At 52.9% G+C, this 16831-nt stretch overlaps 5 protein-coding genes across 5 annotated transcripts; 3 read left to right on the plus strand and 2 right to left on the minus strand.

Moving 5' to 3' along the window:
- The first annotated feature begins 48 nt into the window (after positions 1-48).
- On the plus strand, positions 49-1887 carry PSV08DRAFT_321878 (mitochondrial ribosomal death-associated protein 3-domain-containing protein). Its single transcript, XM_066092683.1, has 2 exons — positions 49-684; positions 829-1887. Exons 1-2 carry the CDS (start codon positions 117-119, stop codon positions 1605-1607), a joined length of 1347 nt encoding a protein of 448 aa, XP_065948569.1. The 5' UTR covers positions 49-116; the 3' UTR covers positions 1608-1887.
- PSV08DRAFT_379193 (uncharacterized protein) lies at positions 1646-2494 on the minus strand. Its single transcript, XM_014217656.2, has 3 exons — positions 2189-2494; positions 1917-2135; positions 1646-1860 (listed from the first exon to the last, which is right to left on the minus strand). Exons 1-3 carry the CDS (start codon positions 2435-2437, stop codon positions 1684-1686), a joined length of 645 nt encoding a protein of 214 aa, XP_014073131.1. The 5' UTR covers positions 2438-2494; the 3' UTR covers positions 1646-1683.
- Positions 2495-2670: 176 nt separating this feature from the next.
- On the plus strand, positions 2671-7419 carry PSV08DRAFT_207743 (cytochrome P450). The gene is made up of 9 exons (XM_014217670.2): positions 2671-2856; positions 2924-3449; positions 3501-4093; positions 4143-4273; positions 4320-4336; positions 4386-5016; positions 5518-6013; positions 6066-7191; positions 7230-7419. Exons 1-9 carry the CDS (start codon positions 2815-2817, stop codon positions 7319-7321), a joined length of 3654 nt encoding a protein of 1217 aa, XP_014073145.1. The 5' UTR covers positions 2671-2814; the 3' UTR covers positions 7322-7419.
- Positions 7420-7691: 272 nt separating this feature from the next.
- PSV08DRAFT_228475 (mitochondrial import protein Pam17-domain-containing protein) lies at positions 7692-8884 on the plus strand. The gene is made up of 2 exons (XM_014217648.2): positions 7692-8295; positions 8360-8884. The coding sequence occupies exons 1-2, from the start codon at positions 7732-7734 to the stop codon at positions 8546-8548; spliced, it is 753 nt and encodes a 250-aa protein (XP_014073123.2). The 5' UTR covers positions 7692-7731; the 3' UTR covers positions 8549-8884.
- A 1951-nt stretch (positions 8885-10835) lies between these two features.
- On the minus strand, positions 10836-13191 carry PSV08DRAFT_364658 (amino acid permease/ SLC12A domain-containing protein). The gene is made up of 4 exons (XM_014217657.2): positions 12757-13191; positions 12642-12699; positions 11465-12588; positions 10836-11411 (listed from the first exon to the last, which is right to left on the minus strand). The coding sequence occupies exons 1-4, from the start codon at positions 13033-13035 to the stop codon at positions 11145-11147; spliced, it is 1728 nt and encodes a 575-aa protein (XP_014073132.1). The 5' UTR covers positions 13036-13191; the 3' UTR covers positions 10836-11144.
- Between the last annotated feature and the right edge of the window lie 3640 nt (positions 13192-16831).

Below are 16831 nucleotides of genomic sequence, written 5' to 3' on the forward strand. Positions count from 1 at the left end.
AGGGCCCGTGCACATGCAGCGGACCTCCGAGCGTGCGGGCATCACATCACAGAATTCAATCTTCAGCACCACAACAAGTCGCCCATTGCGGAGGGCCTGATCGTCATTGGCCTACCATGCCTCCTTCAACATGTCTGCGCAGCTTTTCGCAGCTGTCCCTTGATACCACACCCGCTGTGCCTCGCCTGCTGCGCCCACATGTAGCCTGCTTTTCCACATCGTCGTTGCGATATGCCGCCGTGGCCAAGAAGAAGGGCATGGCGGCTGCCCCCAAGAAGGGTGTCAAGTCCCTCAACACCAAAAAGGGCAAGAAGGCGCCTAGTGCGGGTGATACGGGAAAGAGACCGGCCCAGGGTGAAAGAAAGGCTCAGCGAAAGCGCATTGTGTTGAGCAACGACAATGCTCTTGAAGTGTCTTCGCTGCAAGACCTGACCAAGAACAATGTGCTCAGCGATAAGAACGAGGGCAAGGTCATGGGCCTGCCACAGGAAAATGTCGTGGATGCGCTGAGAGCCGTTGAGGCTTTCAAGACGTCCCAAGGATGGAGCCTCTTCCGCCGGCCCGCCGTGTTGATGCGAAAGGAAGCAATTCAGCTAGCGAAGCTGTTCAAGGACGTAGAAGACTCGGCAGCCGGCCAAAAGAAGACTGTGCGGAGGATATTATGCGGCGAGAGAATGAGTGGGAAGAGCACTCTGCTACTCCAGGGTCTGGCTATGGCCTTCTTGCGCGACTGGTTCGTGATCAATCTCCCAGAAGGTATGTGTCATTTTAAGTCTCGGGAAACATAGGTTTGCTGACATGATCCAGCGCAAGACCTTGTCAACGCTCACACGGAATATGCCCCTCTCCCCGACTCAGAACCGCTGCAATATACCCAGGATACATATACAGCCAACCTTCTCCAGCAGATGCTCAAAGCAAACGGTGCCTTCCTTCAAGCCACAATTCTCAGCACAAAGCCCGACCTTCCTCTCCCGCTCGCTGCAAAGGCAACTCTGAAAGAACTAGTCGCACTTGGCGTAGCCAATCCCGAGGTCTCATGGCCAGTCTTCGTAGCCCTATGGAACGAGCTTTCATTGCCAGGGCGCCCTCCAATCCTATTTGCCCTCGACGGACTATCCCACATCATGCGCCACTCCGAGTACATGTCTGCCCAAGTGAAGCCCATCCACGCGCATGATTTGACACTTGTGCGCCACTTCGTCGACCACCTCTCTGGGCAAAAGAAATTCGCCAATGGTGGAGTAGTTCTGGGCGCAACATCACAATCGAACTCTCCTACGTCTTCCGGTCTAGACTTTTGCATCCAAGTAGCTCAGGCTCGCAAAGTGTCGGCCGACAAGGTCCCACAATGGAATCCGTACAAGAGCGTGGACGCCCGTGTCATGGAGGCTCTCAAGGGTCTGCACGACAATTCACCAGAGTTCAATATCATCGAGGTTGGCGGGCTAAGCAAGGAGGAGGCGCGATCGATCATGGAGTACTATGCCGAGAGCGGCATGCTGAGGCATCGAGTCGACGAGGGCTTTGTGACAGAGAAATGGAGCTTGGCGGGCATGGGCAACATTGGAGAGCTGGAGAGGGCCAGTGTGCGGATGCGGCTGTAGTTGCTGTACTATAGATATTGTAAAATCATCTACTAGGCCCAATGGCAAGCGCGCGTTGACGCGTCACGTGAATCAATTACAGTTGTTGGGCAAGGGCCAGAGGTATGTTTAGACCCACGGGTTTGCCTAGTGCGCCAATCCAGGCCATGAGGTATGCTTCTGCCGTCGTGTCCTTGTGCAGGCTGGCTTGCATGACCTGGGCAGTCTGGCACGGATGGATGAAGAATACCGGTGTGTTAGTGATTGGGTGTTCCTAGCAAATGTGAGTTCTGGTTTTTGCTGTTGTTCATTGTCAACGTCTAGCCATACAGCCATGGATATGCCTCCGATGACGCCCGTGTTGGTGTCTTGTGTCTGGGGCCTGAAGTGCGGCACGACAAGATGGTCGTACAGAGTGGCCATTGTGGGGGGATAGCGATGCAGCGGGTCCTGTATGCCAAAGTACAGCACTGGGACTTGGTAGACGGGAGAGAGTACAGCATCGTAGACGACGATTGCCGGGGGCACTGCAGTCTCGTTCAGAGCCTCCTATGCCATGTCAATCAGTGGCCTGCTCCACCAGCTCTACCACGCCAACCCACCTCGTCGTCTTCTGCCACATCACCAAGCCCGTCTAGGACGCCGTCTGCGTCTTGCATGGAGCTGTTGCTAGAGGGTAGTCGCCGCGTGAGGGGCTTGGTGATTCGCAGCACAACGGTGCCATGTCGGCGCATCTTCTCCGCAGACAGCCACTCGGTCTGCATGCTGCGCACGCACTCGAAGCGTTGCAGCAGATGGACACAGGCCTGCTCAAACTCTGCTTCGCCAAGGCAGGGAAAGGCGGCTGGCATGGCGTGATGCAACTGGCTGTGGACGACGGCGATGTGTAGATGCGTATGGTATGTAGTATGTGTGCAAGTAGCATGGAGGCTGATGTCGCAGCGGGGAAGCTGGCCGGGCCAGTGAGGCGAGCCCCTGTCGCGTCCACAGAAGCTAGCCAGGGCTCGGCTGCCTGGAGCGAGAGGCCTGGCGAGGATATGCGAACAGTCGAGGCTAGTCGGCCTCAGTGTAGCCTAGTAGCCCCAACTCTCCGCCCTCCTACTCGCTTCCTCCATACAACCCATCTGCTCCACGATGCCATCCTAGACGCGATCGTCTGAGCCGCCTGCATTGACCGTCGCTGCCTCGACCCACCCGCTCACCTTACTCACCATCCCTCTTGGTCACCATGCCGGCGCAAACAGAGAAGAGCCAGCTCAAGCGAGGCCGTGTATGTCCCCAATGCTCCCAATGATGCACTGGCCACGGGCGGATTGCTAACACTGCAATCGCGACAGCTGTCTCAAGGCGAGCAAGTCGAGCCCAAGAGGACCCGCCACTCGCGCCTTTCGCCTCCTGCAAACGCTAGTCGCCTGAAGCAGGGCCCGCTGCCTTCGCCCGTCACCAACAAGGAATCCACCGGCGACCCGTCGCAGGATCGCAAGGAAGGAACACAGAGTCCCCCTTCTACCCGTGGTCCCAGCCAGGCTGCACGCGGCGGCCTGTCGTCGCCACCGCCCTCGGATACCCAGCCCTTTTCGCAGTTCGTCTACCCGCCCGAAACCCGGGCATATGCAGTCGAGGATGAGGAGGGCGAAGAGGTGTGGGGTTATCTGGTGCCCATGGACGGCAGTGCTGGCGATGTAATGGTTTTGCGCCGGAGACAGGCCTGTCCAGTTCCCAGCACAATCGTCGGGCAGACCAATGGCAAGGAGCACGTAAGCAAAGGCGAGTATAAGGACCAGGAAGAGCATTACGAGAAAGACAAGCAAGAGCGCGGTGTTCCTGCGGGTGGATACCTCATAGGCCGCCACCGAGAGTGCGGTAAGTCTGCCATGGTGCAATGTGTAGCAAGCTTCCTCTGACGTGCCCAAGACAAGGTGCTAAACTCTCCAACCGTTTCCAACCGCCATTGCCTATTATTCACAGAGAAAAAGGGGGGCGACGTCGTTGCGGTACTTGAGGACTTGTCGGGCAATGGAACCTTTGTCAACGATACGTTTGTCGGGCGGAACAAGCGACGCGAACTACGTGAGGGCGACGAAATCGCCATCCTCGACGAAGCCCGCTACATCTTCAGATACCCGCTCAAGCGCAACACACACCGGTTCCGACAGCAGTACACCATACAGGAGCAACTGGGCAAGGGCCATTTTGCATCCGTCTACCTTTGCGCGGAAAAGTCAACAGGCATACGGTATGCAGTCAAGAAGTTCGAGAAGCGCAGCGGTCCGGGAGAAAAGTCAAAGGTGGAGGGCTTGCAGCAGGAGATTGCTGTGCTCATGAGCGTTAGCCACCCAGCGCTTCTTTGTCTCAAAGACACATTTGATGAAGACGATGGGGTCTACCTTGTTCTTGAGCTGGCGACAGAGGGCGAATTATTCAATTGGATCGTGATGAAGCAAAGGTTGACTGAGGACGAGGCTCGCAAGGTCTTTGTGCAATTGTTTCAGGCGGTTAAGTACCTGGTAAGTCATGGCGCTCTCGTGCCCTATCCTTTTCTGACACACACACCAGCATGAACGCAACATTGTACATCGAGACATCAAGCCTGAGAACATCCTGCTCACCGACAAGGAGCTGTCTGTCAAGCTGGCCGACTTTGGTCTAGCCAAAATCATTGGCGAAGAGTCATTCACGACTACGCTGTAAGTTGACTCAAGTCGTATCCGAGTTCGTCACTAACGCAGGCAGGTGTGGTACTCCGTCATGTGTGTTGTTCTGATTTGCCTGCCATCAGGCCGATGCTAACAATGACAGATGTTGCGCCTGAAATTCTAGAAAACTCCAATCATCGCCGGTACACACGCGCTGTTGACGTGTGGTCGTTGGGAGTCGTCTTGTACATATGCCTATGCGGTTTCCCTCCCTTCTCGGACGAGCTATACAGCGCCGAGAACCCGTACACATTGTCTCAGCAGATCAAGATGGGTCGGTTTGACTATCCATCGCCATACTGGGACTCTGTTGGCGATCCAGCACTAGATCTTATCGACCGCATGCTCACCGTCGACGTGGAGCAACGCATCACCGTCGACGAGTGTCTGGAGCACCCATGGACTACGCAGGGCAAGATCAACGTCAACGACAGCACCGACGGCTTGACGGGGGCAATTTCAAAACTGGACTTTTCAAAGCGTAAGATACAGCGGGAGCGCACCATGCTGAGCAGCATCAACGATGTCAAGGTAACGCGCGTCATTCAGGGCACCGAAGGGCAGGATCCGGTCAAGGTGTACGAGAAGAACGGGGTAGGGAGCAAGGGCAAAAAAACCAAGGCGACGCAACATGCCGTTGCAGAGGAACAGCCGGCGGCGCAGCGGCATCCTGAAGAGTTTGTGGAAATGGGCGGCAAGGGCGACCAGACTCTGTACTCTGAAGAAGACGACGGGTCGCGCTATCCAACGGACCAGGGCCTCTTGTCTGGCGAGAGCAAGGAGGCCAAGGCGTAGCAATGGTGCTTTCTGATTTGCAGAGTGTTGGGCGTACCTGGGCGTTATGGGCGGACACAAGAGTCGAGGCCGGCATGTAGTGTACAACAGTGGGACTGGCATGGCCCAACAAGCATAGCGTAATACATAGACGGAAATTCTCAAGAGCCTTGCCAGGATGATACTTGGGTGGTCCGTAGACAGGAGACAGTCGTCGTAGGTGAGGTGATGTGCATGCAGGCCGGGCCAATGACACGAAGCTGGCCTGTCAATGGTGCCATGTGGTCGCTGGCTGCCGGCCCGCTACGCTCCAGAAGCCGGTCCCTGCCAAGAAAGCGAGGTCCACTACGTCCACTAACAGACCGCTCTGTACGACAGAGGCAGTCGGCCGTGCGATTGGACCGACGTGCCCCTGCGCCATTCCCCAGTGTCTAGGAAATTTATTGAGGGCGCCCCGTCAGCGTTTGCTCTTCATCCCCCCTTTGCTTCTCTCGTTGCTTCTTGCTGTGCACAATGGGTGTCTTTGCCCCCATTGCCGGCCCCCTCGGCGACTTCACCTCAAACTCGTCGACGCCCGTCCTTGTCGCTGCCGGCGTCGCCTCCTTTATCTTCCTGGCCATTGTCCTCAATGTCCTCAAGCAGTTCCTGTTCAAGAACCCCAATGAGCCGCCTCTCGTCTTCCACTGGGTGCCCATTATCGGCAACACTGTCTGGTATGGCATGGATCCGTATGCCTTCTTCTTCGCAAACTACAAGAAGTATGGCCCAGTCTTCACCTTTGTCCTCCTCGGTCGCAAGATGACCGTCTGCCTCGACACTACCGGCAACAACTTTATCCTCAACGGAAAGATCAAGGACGTCAATGCCGAGGAGATCTACTCTCCCCTCACGACCCCCGTGTTCGGCAAGGATGTCGTCTATGACTGTCCCAACTCGAAGCTCATGGAGCAAAAGAAGGTGCGCCACCACGTCTTGCCCACATCCTCTACGACCTACTTACACCAGACAGTTTGTCAAGTTTGGCCTAACGCAAGAGGCTCTCCGTTCCTACGTCGGCCTTATCACACAAGAATGCGAGGATTTCTTCAAGCGCCACAAGGCTTTCAAGGGACAAAAGGGCACTTTCAACGTCCCTAAGGTCATGGCTGAACTCACCATCTACACTGCCTCTCGATCGCTCCAGGGCGAGGAAATCCGCCGCTCATTCGACTCCAAGTTTGCCGAACTGTACCACGACCTCGACATGGGATTCTCTCCTATCAACTTTATGCTTTCCTGGGCCCCGCTCCCTCATAACCGTGCCCGTGATAATGCGCGCGAGACTATGATTCAGCTTTACTCTGAGCTGGTTCGCAAGCGGAGATTAGGCAACGTTAAGAAGGACTCTCACGACATGATCTGGCATCTGATGGACTGCAAGTACAAGGACGGCACACAGGTTCCTGAACACGAAATTGCTGGAATCATGATTGCTCTGCTTATGGCTGGCCAACACTCATCCTCTTCGACCATTTCCTGGATCCTGCTCCGTTTGGCACAGAATCCCGAAATTATAGATGAGCTTCTTGCAGAGCAAAAGGCGGTCATGGGTGAAGATCTGCCTACTCTGACGTATGAGGATCTCGACAAGCTGTCTCTCCACGCCCAAGTGGTCAAGGAAACCCTTCGTCTTCACGCTCCGATCCACTCGATTATGCGCAAAGTCAAGCAGCCTCTTGTCGTTGATGGAACAAACTACGTTATCCCTACTTCTCATCATCTCATGTCTTCACCTGGCTTCTCTGCTCAACTCGACACTTACTTTGTCAACCCCTCTGTCTGGGACCCACACCGATGGGACGCCGAGCAGGACAAACAAAACGCGGATGAGGAAGACGATGACGACAAGATTGATTATGGCTGGGGTGTTGTGTCCAAGGGCACCAAATCGCCATATCTCCCCTTCGGCGCCGGAAGGCACCGATGTATCGGAGAGCAGTTTGCCTACCTCCAACTTCAGACTATTATTGTTGCGTTTGTCCGTGAGTTCAAGGTTAGGAATATTGGAGGTAGCAAGGATATCATCGGGACGGATTACGCGAGTTTGTTCTCGCGCCCTCTTGCTCCTGCCGTTGTTGAGTGGGAGAGGAGGCATGGTCAGTTGTAATTAACTCTTCTTCAACCTCGAGTCTAGGGAACAAATGGGTGAGCCGTGCAGGAATGGGGCGGTGTAATGACATGGATGTCTTGTTCTTCTTCATTTGGCTGTCCGACGAGGTTCAGTAATCGCCGATATGCGCACATTTAGACTTTTCAAGACGTACTGTCTAGATTCTAGTACATCATAATAGCAGTTTAATGAAGAATGAAGAAATCAAAACGAGAACAATTTGTAAACGTGGTGGAGAATGAGTAGCCAGTGTTGCTTTTCACTGAAGATGACGTGTCAGCGAGTCGGATGGTGTAAAAATGACGTCTGGGCCAGCCGCAACAGATGCAATTCCGCAGGTATCTCCGTAGATACGATGGATTGATGGTGTACATCTACATAACAAAAAAAATTGTCAGCCGTCTTGTAATGTTGACAGGCAATGCGGCACTTCCCCACAACTGCCAAGACCATGCCTTTGCAACACCATCGGAAAGTTCGCGGTGCACGCTTGACCCACCTCTCAACATCCACACTCGCAACCACCATGCTCACACGGAGTGCACTGTGCCCAGCTAGGGCCTTTGCCAATCGTTTCCCTCCCGCGATACTCGCCCCCTCGTCACTAGGCGCAACCGCTTCCCTTTCGACATGCACACGACCAAGCCCGCTTCCGCAACAGCGCAATCGCCCCACGACGACAGCGACGGCGACAGCAACAACGGCGTCGTGCACCCAATTTCCCCGCAGTAAATGGCCGGTGCGCTATGCGTCGACGACACCAGCGCAATCCATGGCCAACAATTCCCCAGGCAGTACACAACCCCAACTCACATGGGACGCCTTCTTCGCGCTGCGCCGGACGCGCCGCAGAATTGGCCAGGCCTGCTCTGGCATTGGCGCTGTGGGTGTCACGTACTTTGGACTCACGACAATGATCAACAATGGCTATGATGCAACGCTCTCGGCGCAGCTCGGCGGCTTCGACCCCTTCATGCTCATGGGCCTGAGCACCTTGGGCATGATGGGCGTGGGGTGGCTCATTGGTCCTATCTTTGGCAACCAAGTCTTCAATTTGGCGTACAGGGGAGTTATTACCGAGTTCACACGGGTATGTCTGCGACAATGCCTTAAACATAAAAACATCAGGAATATTACTAATACTCGCTTCACAGAAAGACTCGGCCTTTTTCAACCGCATCAAGCGCCACCGTGTTGATCCTACCGCATCATCGCTGGCCAATCCTCCCCCGGATTACTATGGCGAGAAGATTGGTAGTGTGGCGGGGTATAGGCGGTGGCTGAAGGACCAGCGCGCCTTCAATCTCAAAACGGGCAGGTACAAGGGCGCCAAGACACTGTAGTGGCATATACGTTTTTTATTGCACGAACGCCAGTATGTCTTATGGCAGGGTAGTCGGTATGACGTAGGAATCATGATGATAAAAGATGGGGAATGTACATTGGGATCAAAGAGAGCATCTGGACTCGGCGCAACTCCAAAAATCATGCATCAATGGATTGGCATGACTCTTCGCTCTCTTTTTTTTCTAGTATACACACTGCAGTGTTTTTACTGCTGGTCTCTCAGCTCACATGTATTAAATTCTAGTGACAGACATGTAACTCTTTGTACGTTTATGCCCTGTTGACGTTCAAAACATATACCATCATTCCACTAAATCAGGTTTCAACTCTCTGCTTTTCTAGCTCTCGAACTTGTTCCTTTTTTTTGAACAGACAAACATTGGCGTACATGCACCTTAAGACCTTGCCTCACCCCATCTTGTATTGTAGAGCCATTCTACCGTCATGCATTCCTGCAGCCACTACATATGCTATTAATGTAAAACAAAAGTAAGACTAGCGAGGCCCGCTTTCGTCACCTTTGTCTGTTGTGACTCGCAACCTATTTTGTTATCAAAATGCTCAGAAGCAGGATACCTTGTTCCTATGTGAGAGAATTCGTCACTCTTTGCCTTGACGAGGGGACATTTTCGCTGTCTAGTAAACAATGTACTGCCATATAACAAGCTATACATGTCTAAGTTGATTGTATGCTAGCTTTGGAGATAATCTTTTTTTTGCTGCATGTAAATACAATGCACTAAATAACAGGACCAATTACGCTTGTAATCTTTTCGAATTAAGGGCGTAACTCCTAATGCGTATTTTCCAACTCTAGCTTACAATTGAAGTATTTACATATCTAGCTCAATTATACTGTACATTGATTCGAAATTCAAACATAAAAATCCCATAAACCCAGAGCTGCATTTATTCAGCACGTTATGCACTGCGAGGACGCTGAAGATGTAACCCATACAAAGAGTAACCACTATACAGACGTTTCCTCAAAGTTCTATCCACCAACGAGCTACTCATGGACACCTTCCAAGATATAGAAGTCCACAACAGAATCGAGTCACGTGGTGTTGACTCGACTTGCAAAAGAAAAGGGCAATTAGAAAAAATACGACAATGATTATTCGCCAGGGATCAAATATATAACTACTGTGTTGAACCGAAGGTCTGATCATTCACTATCTGTCTATGGAGGCTAATATATACATGAATAAGGTCAATAGGGCAATGGGCCTGTCTTACCCTAGATGGGATGAGACAGGTGGCATACATACCGCAAAGTACGGTGTAGCTGACACGTCTAGTATTGGCGGGCAAACTACAGCTGCGCTGAGGTGTGACAGAGGCAGTTATCCAACATACTAATCCGCCAGTAAACGGCTTAAGCATAGAAGAACGGACATACTTCCCTTATCCAGGATTCTGTGGTCGTATGCTAATGAAAAGACGAATCAATAGAATATGTCTCAATCTACGGGGAAGCGAGAGTCAGGATGTATCGAAAATCAGGAGAAGCGGAGGCTCATGTCGTCTGTTGTACACAAATGCAATGAGCGCAGCTGTCACTACGAAGCTTGGCCTTGTGTATCAGTGAAAGAGGACTCCAGTTCACTTTGTGCTTGTCTATCACGCTTTGCGGTTCTGTGACGTTCTAAGAAGGTCTTACTAGCACATTACTTCTGTCCTTGTCACTACTACGTAGTCAAAGTTTAATTGAACGCAAAAAGAATTCATCCCTTTGACGACCTAAATCTTTCCCCTGGAATGAAGTCAAAAGAAAGTAATGAAGAACCGAGGTTGGGATACCAGCCCGAACCCAAATAATCACACCCAACTTTTCTCCCATCTGTGAGAAGAAGAAGAAAAAAAGCAACATGTCAGATGATGTCACAAACAACATTCCATTTACATTACTTTGCTTTTCTTTCGTGTTCAATTCTACATGCATACTACTAGCTTTGCTTATCCTGCACGCGCAAGCGATTAATCTTGGGTCCTATGCAACTCAGCGGCCCAACACCAGCTGCCAGACCAAACGCCGGACGCCGTCGGAATCCATGTCTTGGTAGTTGCTTTAGAGTTAGAGTAGCGCAAGTTACTAGATAAAACACAGACGCGCCGACAACCCGGAAAGAGGGGAGTGCAGGTGGGCTTGCTGCTTTGGGTAAGGTTTGTACGGGGGAGGGGCGCGGAGGGGAGACAAGGAAGAGGAAGGTGAGAGCGGGTCGGAGCGGGGAAGCGGAGAGTTTAAATGCTCCATTACGCGATGGAATCTGGAATCTGGACACGACAACACGAAAGTGCGGTATTTTGTGGATATGGGCAAATGATTTTGGGATCAAGTTGCTCGTAACAACTAAACAAGTCATTCGGGGGGACCAAAAGTCATGGTAGCCAACAGAGTGGAGAAAACAGGGGTATAGGCATTTTAGACGTTACCATTCTTTCAAGAAAGGCAATCATTACAGGTTCGGATATCTACGATATACGACATCATAGGAATATTACATGAAAGAAAGCAGGCTCGGGGTATCGAGCTGTCTGAAGGGTATCAAAGAACTCGGACCAAGCACTCTGCGTTGTACGCGCAACTGCTTAGAAGATGCGGTGGAAGAAACGCTTCCACGCGGGCCAAGTGGCAATCTCGGCACGCTCCCTGTTGATCAGGTCCCAGTCAAGCTCACGACGGCCAGTGTCGACATCCATCTGAGAAGTGCGGAGCCAACCCTCACGCTTCCAGAAGTAACCGGCAACCCAGAAGGCGGCAACGACAAAGATGGCAAGGTAGGCCTCGAAAAAGTCGCTCGCGGTACCAGTCTTCTTGCCGGCTGGGAGGCCGAGAGGAGAGACAGCAGTGTAGAACTAGTGCCAATATTAGTATTTGCTTATTTAGAGGGTTTCAAGGATCATCTTACCTGAGCCGCCAAAACCATAATGATGATGCCGATACCGATCCAAGAGCCGATGACACCACCAGCAGCCCTGAAGGGGATCTCGTCGAGGGTGTGTCCGTGATATGCCCAAGCCTTGCGGAAACGAATGTGGGCCAAGCAGATGGAGCCCCAGGTGAAGAGAGCAGCAAGACCGGAAAGGGCGACGAACCAGTTGAAAACGGTCTCACCGGTAGAAGCCAAGTTCATGTAGGCAAGAGGACCCCACATCATGATGAACCCAACGGAATAGAGAGGACGTCCAGCGCGGTCAATGTAGGTGAAGAACTTGGGAGCGTAACCCTGGTCGGCGAGAGCGGTGAGAGTACGAGATCCACCGTAGACACCAGACACACCGATAGAAATGACTGAGACGAGGATGATGACGTTCATGAAACTGTCGAAACCAACGAGTCCGGCGTTCTTGCCAGCAATGACAAAGGGCGAGGCATTGACATCGGAGGAGCCACCCATCAGGCGCTCATCTTCGTGCTGTACGAGAAGACCGACAAAGGTGAGGCCGAGAATGTAGAAGAGAGTAATACGCCAGAAGACTTGGCGAATGGCACCAGGCAGCGACTTGAGAGGGTTCTTGGTCTCGGCAGCAGCCAGACCGACCAACTCAGTACCGGAGAAGGAGAATGCAGCGGTGACGAAAACACTGCAGAATCCCTTGAAGCCGTACTTGCTGAACGCGCCGGGGTCGTACCAGGTACGAGCACCCCAGTATTCGCTGTACATGCCGCTGCTAGGGCCGCCACCCAAAACGAGGACGAGGGCAATAATCATGAAGACAACTGTGGCGCCGAGCTTGAGGCATGACGACCAGAACTCTTCTTCGGCATATCCCAGAGTACCAAAGACGTTGATGAGGATGATGAAGACCCAGAAGATGGTGATGAAGACGGCAACGTTGACGTCTTTGGCGCCCTCCCAGTATTTGACAGTAAGACCAGCGACAAGCAATTCGAGCGGCAGAACAATGGCCCATTGGAAGACATAGTTCCAGCCCATGGCGAAACCCCAGGAAGGATCAATGAAGCGAGTCGAGTAGGTGTAGAAACCACCAGAAACCGGGTACATGACAGCGAGTTCACCAAGAGCATAGACTAGAAAGGCCATGTTAGGTTTGTTCGGTTAGGCGCAAGCAGAGCGTACTTACCGACGTTGAAAATCATGACTCCCATAATGGAGAAGTCAATGAGGAGCGAGGCAGGACCCTAGAGGGAGATTAGGTGAGGGGCGATCAGAGAGAGATTTGGTGGTGAGCAACTTACACCTCTGTTGAGAGCACCACCCGAACCGACGAAGAAACCAGCACCAATGGAACCACCAATGGCAATCATGTGGAGATGGCGAGTCTTCATGGACTTGTCGAGCTCGACCATGGGGCCAGCTTGGGGACGGCGCTGGAAGGACTTGAGGTTGAGACCGTTACGGGTCATGAAGTCCTCCTGGTCACGCCATTCGACCTGGCCATCTTCACGCGCCGACTCAACGGTAGGCTGAGGGACGCTCGCCTTCTCATCCGAGGGCAGGGCCTTTTCGTGATCCATGATGGGCGAAGGTGGGACAACTCTAATGGAGAAGTCAAGTTGGTTGAAGGAAAGACGAGATGAAGGGCTCGAGCAGACCCTGGGAGCGACGCTCTTTTAATATGCGAGTGCTGGATCAGCAGGAAGGGGGGGAAGGGAGCAGTAGACATTTATCCCGTCCTTGTTAGTACTCTCGGAACAAACGACCAGGGCTGTCGTCTGGTGGACACAGGCTCACCGTGCACGAGCCGACAGCTTGGCAGCCCTCTATGACAATGGCAGGCTTGGCAGCCTACTGATAGGCTGGGACGGCACATGGTTGGCTGGGCTCACACGAGCAGAAGAAGCGTTCGGCGTAGCGGGCAGGGCTAGCAGGGACAGTGTGTTGGCACCCCGCGGCGGCTCTTGGGATTAGCTTGGGACCTCCCCACAAGAGCAAAGCGGCCGGTGGCGTCTAGGCTTCGGGGGGGGGCCATTTGGTCAGACGCGGTTGCTGGGCGGAGATTGGGCCCAAAGCGGACTGATAACGAGGCATAGTGAATGCATGCAGCAGTCTTCTAGCACGCTTTCTAGAATGCTGATTGCATTGCTGGGACGGCGGGCCCGGCCCAGGCTCGCCGCGCTTTGCATCGGACCCGGCGCCGCATTCCTTGACAGCTGCCTGTCCCGGGCGAGGGGCGAGAGAGGCGCAGGGCGGTTGTGTTATCTGCAGGCTGCGCTTAGGCGTACACAGGTGTAACGACAATGGCCAGCGCTCGTATAGGCCGTCGAGGTTGTCTGGAGAAGCGTCTCACGTGGCTCCACCTCCATGTGCACCTGCCCCTTGTGGATTAGCGCCTTGGCGCCCCGCCGTCTCCGCCCTCGGTTAGCCCGAGATGCTCACCTCTCCGGCTGTCAACGCCTGTATCGGTGGCGTGGCGAAGCGCCCTCTCTCGACACCTGCCAATCCATTCACCCATCCATCACGCTGCTGCTGCTGCTGCTTGCCTGGTTGTTGCGGCGCGGGGTGGCACGGCATCCCTCTCTTCTCGACCGTCTGCACACCTTGCGTTACACCCACGACCCGCCCCTTTCGCTCGTTTCACCTGCCCCAATATCAGTCGCCCCTCCTCTCCCGCACGCCCACGGCCACCAGCACCACCAACCGGGTTGCTGACACCGTTATCGCTACGTGGGGAACGACGCACTCCCAATCTCTGCTTAAAAAGGCGCGCCGCCGCACTCTTGTCGTGGACCTCTGGATGCTAAATGAATCGTCCCACTCTATCCTGATTCACTGTGCTGATGACACCCAACCTCTGCTGCACCGCCAATCACGTCTTTTTCCCTCACGCACTTCCCCAATCGTTCTAGCGCACCATCTCCGTCAGAATGCTGCATGTCTTGGTCTTCTTGGTGTCTTGGTGTCTTGGGATCCTTCCAGTCCCGCCAAACCACAACGAGCATTGCCCTCCTACCAGGAATCCGGCCGCCTGGCCACCGTATAGACGCGCAGCTGCACTCCAGGGTCCACTAACTTCCGTTATCACACCGTGTCAAATTGGAATTGCAAACGCTCGCTTGTCGACCTCTAGCGCTGCTCCACTGATAACCAGCTGTCTGAGCGTCGCGTCTTGGGATGCCTCGATCCGCGCCTAGGGCCCACACCGTCCACTTTTCTCCAGCGTCTGTCAACCTCATCTCTCGTCATGTCCTCCCGCTAGTGAAGCTGCTCACACAGCACTCGCCAGTCAATATTGGGAGCGCGGACTATCGGATCAGCTTAAGCTTTCAGCACGCTTAGCATGCCCAATCCATTACCACTGCAACACGACAATTCCTACGCTTGGCGCATCCACCTATATTCCGCCCGCATAAACCTGCCGTTGCATAAACCACCGTAGAGCCGCCGATTACACCGAGGACATGGCTCCTTACCCTCTTTGTGCCGAGAATACCGCCTTGACATTATCCGCCACAACACGAACTCACAAACAATGATCAACAGGTTTGCGCGACTCCAATTTAAACACCACGGTTGCGCAATCTACCAGCTGACATTAGAGAGATGATTGGTTCTGCAGGCTATCCTTCGACGTCACTAACTTCGACAGGCTCCCTCTCGCCAATCACAGTAAGATTACGCTTATTATCTTTTTTTCAACGCCGGACACAACCACTTTTGCCACAATGCGCCGCCACCTTGTCCATGGTCATGTCAGCGGCTTTCTCTGGTATTACGCCACCATGTAAGGCTGTGGTTGGCACCGCACTAATTGGCACCCCCGCACGTCAGTGCATATGACCGAATAAATACAACCACAAAAATGTACAAGCTATGTATATGGGTATTCCAAGCACCCACTTGATGTGCATACATACATGAGCAGGATTCTAGAAAAATTCCCGCTACAGTCCGCCAGGGAAGTACCTGGCGGCGGCATTTGTTGTTCCTCTTGAGTAAGCTCATGCATACCGTGGCCGAACCCGGAATCGACATCGGGCCATTCCATGACTAGCCATGCAGCTGCGGCGGCATCAACAGTTTACGAAGCTTGAGTAGCTTGAGCAGCCTTTTGCCAGGAAATCTTTTCTCTTAATTTTCGTGTTTTTGTTATCTTCTTCGTCCTATCACCAAATAAGCTTGTGCTTAGCAGCCCCTTGATCTTCAAGCTAGCAATACTCCTGTCACATCGCTTACGCGATTCTTTCTCTCGCCCCAGCCGCTCCAGCATTTCTATTTCCTGCTTTTTTTTCTAAGAACAAGACCTGGTAGAATTCCAGTCTCATCACTTCCAGCATTCGAGTTACACTGACCACATTGCCTTTTCTTTCTGCTACGTCTGCGACAACGTCGTACAACGAGGCAACAGGAAGGTTTGCCGCGTAGTAGATGATGTTGGTGACAGTGCTTGATCAAAAATTGAAAGCGGAGATGCGGGGATCAAGGTGATGCTTTACGGATGATACCATAGGCTTCGAGGTTGAGCACAAGAAATGGGTTTACTGGCGACGGTGGCCTTGCGACACCCATATCTGTGAGCGGAGGCGGCGTTTCTGGGTCACAGTAAGAGAGGGTAGGGGTTCGCGCGTTGACATGACCGGCTACTGGTTGGTGCGTCGCACTTTGTAGTGTGCGAAGACAAATGGCGCGCTACGTACCCTTCAATTTGGAAGTAGGTATGTTTATTAAAGCCGGTCGCGGCCGAACTGAAGCCAATTTGCTGTTTTCGAAGTCTCAAAGGGATTTCCATCTCTCGCAAGGTAATGGACCTGTTGATATATGGTCATTGTACCAAAGATGCTCGCCATCAACCAAAGACAACGCTACACAGAACGTTCAAGATATGATGGATCCGAGCGTGCACGTACAGCATACCCTAGGACTCAGGCCTCAAGGAGTCTCCAATTTCATTGCACGGGTACCTACTAATACCTCACACCTAAGACACGGGTTAAGATATTCGCATTCGCACAGTCAACGGATTCAACCCCCTTCCTCCTGAAAATACGCAAACCATGTGTTTTTCGTTTGTGAGTGGTAGTGAGAGATTAAGTTCTTGTTTGCACATAAGAATACTATGTATTCCTCTGTCCCACTGTTGCTCATGTGGTCGGTCCTACATTGGCACCACATTGATTCATACCCAACCTCTCGGTTCTTATGCATTTTATCCTTCATCCATGCACCCAAGGAGAGCTCTTGTAGTGTATTTGTCATCGTTATCTTGGTCATCAGATACCACGCCGCATTGCTGGGGTGCGCTAAAGAGCCCATCACATTCCGGCCAAATTCTGCCGTGTTGATCACGCCTTACGCTTACAGATTATCTAGGCA

This window comes from Bipolaris maydis (genome assembly GCF_028858645.1).
Source record: "Bipolaris maydis strain C4 unplaced genomic scaffold PSV08scaffold_12, whole genome shotgun sequence".
NCBI lineage: Eukaryota > Fungi > Ascomycota > Dothideomycetes > Pleosporales > Pleosporaceae > Bipolaris > Bipolaris maydis.